At 42.6% G+C, this 2,506-nt stretch overlaps 1 protein-coding gene across 1 annotated transcript; it reads left to right on the top strand.

Annotated features, from left to right (window-relative positions):
* Positions 1 to 2,227, top strand: LOC127316262 (protein FAR1-RELATED SEQUENCE 5-like). Its single transcript, XM_051346665.1, has 3 exons — positions 1 to 1,396; positions 1,797 to 2,041; positions 2,192 to 2,227. The coding sequence occupies exons 1-3, from the start codon at positions 1 to 3 to the stop codon at positions 2,225 to 2,227; spliced, it is 1,677 nt and encodes a 558-aa protein (XP_051202625.1).
* Positions 2,228 to 2,506: the final 279 nt, after the last annotated feature.

Genomic DNA, 2,506 nt, shown 5'->3' with positions numbered 1-2,506 from the left:
ATGACTTTTATTTCTGAAGCAGCAGCATTTTCTTTCTACAACAGATATGCTAAAGATTATGGGTTCAGCGTCCGGTTGGACCAGGTTAAGCGGTTTGATGATGGAGTAATTCGGCTAAGGCATTTTGTGTGTTCCAGAGAAGGCAGACGTCCCAAAAAGCAACTGACCACGGAAGGCCGCCTATATAGGCTCAGACCTGAGTCTCGCTGCGGCTGCAAGGCACGTTTGGTGGTGAAGTTTGATGGAAGAACTGGTTTCTGGGTTGTTGAAGATTTTCGAGACAAACATAACCATGACCCAGCTGAACCATGTGAGACTCCGTTTCTTCGGTCCCATAGGACGATCAACGACGCGCAGAGATCTGAGATATTATCACTGGGATCCATGGGGGTCAGGAAGCACATCATTATGAGAAAATTCATTGCAGGCTCCGGTTCATTTGCCGGTGTTGGATTCACAAGAAAAGATTTGTACAACATGTGCTCTAGGGAGAGGAGGAGGCTGCTTTTCGACGGTGACGCTACCACAGCCATCCGCATTATGGCAAAGAGGAAAAAGAGGGACCCTGAATTTTTCTATGAATATGACGTTGATGACAAAGGCCGTCTGAAGCACATGTTCTGGTGTGATTCCCAGTCACGTAGGGTTTACCAGGACTACGGAGATGTGCTGGTGTTTGATAGCACATACAAGATGAATAAATATAAGATGCCATTTGTTCCTTTTGTGGGCTTGAACAACCACCGTAGGACAACGGTTTTTGGGTGTGCCATCCTTTCAAGCGAGAATGAACAAACATATGTTTGGCTTCTAAAGACCTTTCTCAAAGCGATGTGTCAACAGAAGCCAAAGGCAGTAATCACGGATGCAGATTACGCGATGATCGGCGCAATCGGCAAAGTATTTTCTGGTGTGTCGCATCGTATCTGCAGCTTCCACATTGAAAAAAATATGGAGATGCATCTACCTAACAATTCACTGAACGAGTTCAGGACTCTTCTGTATTACACCACCTCAGAGCAAGTATTTGAGGAGCGATGGCATGCATTTTACAGAAAATGGCAATCCCCAAAAACCAGAACATGGATGAAGAGGATGTACAACAAGAGGAAACTTTGGGCTGCAGCGTATCTCTCTGAAGGATTCTGGCTGGGTATGAAAAGTAACCAGCGGAGTGAAAGTTTAAACTCTTGTCTACACCTGCACCTAGATGAGGAAATGACAATTGTTGATATGATTATGCACTACGACAACGCAATTGTCCGTCTCCGTGAGAACGAAGCCCACGACGACTGCACGGCTTCACAGACTACACCAGTGCCAATTACTAATTTCAGAGAACTAGAGGTTGCTGCTGCAAAAATCTTCACTCCTGCTGTGTTCTATATTATTCAAGGTGAGCTTTCAAAGATTGGCGGCATAGAGATCTTAGAAAAAATGCAGGTAGGAGACTCAAACATCTTCATTGTGGCATGGAGGAATCATGTAAGGACTAGGTTCTACGTGGAATATAGACCCAAAGAGGCAGAAATTATAAGGTGCAGCTGTCAAAGGATGATTCGAAAGGGGATCCCTTGCAAGCACATCTTTTGCATGTGTCGCATTTCTTGAAATTTACTGAAATTCCACAATGTTGTGCTCTACGACGATTCACAAAAATGCCAGGTTAGGGTTGCCACTAGACGCACAGATGACATGTTTGGGTGGGGTTGGTGCAGGGCAGAGGAGCGGATGAAATACAAAGAGGATGAATATTAAGGTATCACAGGCTATGCATATTGCATTAAACAATTCAGAAGAATATGATCTGCTCAACAGTACCATTGATGGCATAATTTCTAGAAGAGAGGGGTATGCTAAAGGTAAAGCATATGGTCCCCTCAGGTCGGTGCATGAAAATGAAGATGCTAGTGGACCATGCGATATTGTTATTGGTGATCCTTTGAAAATGTCCACTAAGGGTGCACCTAGGCAAGAAGCGCAGAAATCTCCGATGACTAAAAATGGAAGACCACTAGGACACAAGGAACGCAGGGTGCAGGTGTGCGGGGCATGCCAAGAAGAAGGGCATAACAGAAGAAACCCAATATGCATATTTCATCCGAAGTAAGTTTTTCTGCCATTTTGATTCGTATATTTTAAAAGATCCCTATGATTTGTTGTGTAATTTTATGTCTGTGAACATGTGCAGGAATGTGCTGCAGCAGGAAGGGTAGTTCTTTCATAGTTATCTAAAGGGCAGTAAATTTTCTTAATTATGAATGGGACGAAAATAGATTTGTATTCGATGGAGTTGTTAATGTTTGCTACATACTGATGTTTTTATTTTGTACTGATGTTGTTAATTCTCTGGTGTTCTTTTGTAAAAATGGCAAAAGACATTATATATTGTGAAGTAGGCATTTCCTTACGTACATCATAGCATGCATGTACAAACATAAAATAATTGCATACTTTCGACAATGGGAAATAAAATCATAACCGAATAAATATTGTTTACAACCAG

This window comes from Lolium perenne, chromosome 7 (assembly GCF_019359855.2).
Source record: "Lolium perenne isolate Kyuss_39 chromosome 7, Kyuss_2.0, whole genome shotgun sequence".
Taxonomy (NCBI): domain Eukaryota; kingdom Viridiplantae; phylum Streptophyta; class Magnoliopsida; order Poales; family Poaceae; genus Lolium; species Lolium perenne.
The sequence above is the reverse complement of the archived record's forward strand: the minus strand, read 5'-3'. Positions and strand labels throughout refer to the sequence as shown.

What these genes read in the sequence shown, in the direction of transcription:
- LOC127316262 (XM_051346665.1), top strand. Translation starts at nt 1, where the DNA reads ATGACTTTTATTTCTGAAGCAGCAGCATTTTCTTTCTACAACAGATAT. An exon ending in TGTGTTCTATATTATTCAAG is followed by an intron (nt 1,397 to 1,796) that starts GTGAGCTTTCAA and finishes TAAACAATTCAG; the next exon opens with AAGAATATGATCTGCTCAAC. An exon ending in ACAAGGAACGCAGGGTGCAG is followed by an intron (nt 2,042 to 2,191) that starts GTGTGCGGGGCA and finishes GAACATGTGCAG; the next exon opens with GAATGTGCTGCAGCAGGAAG.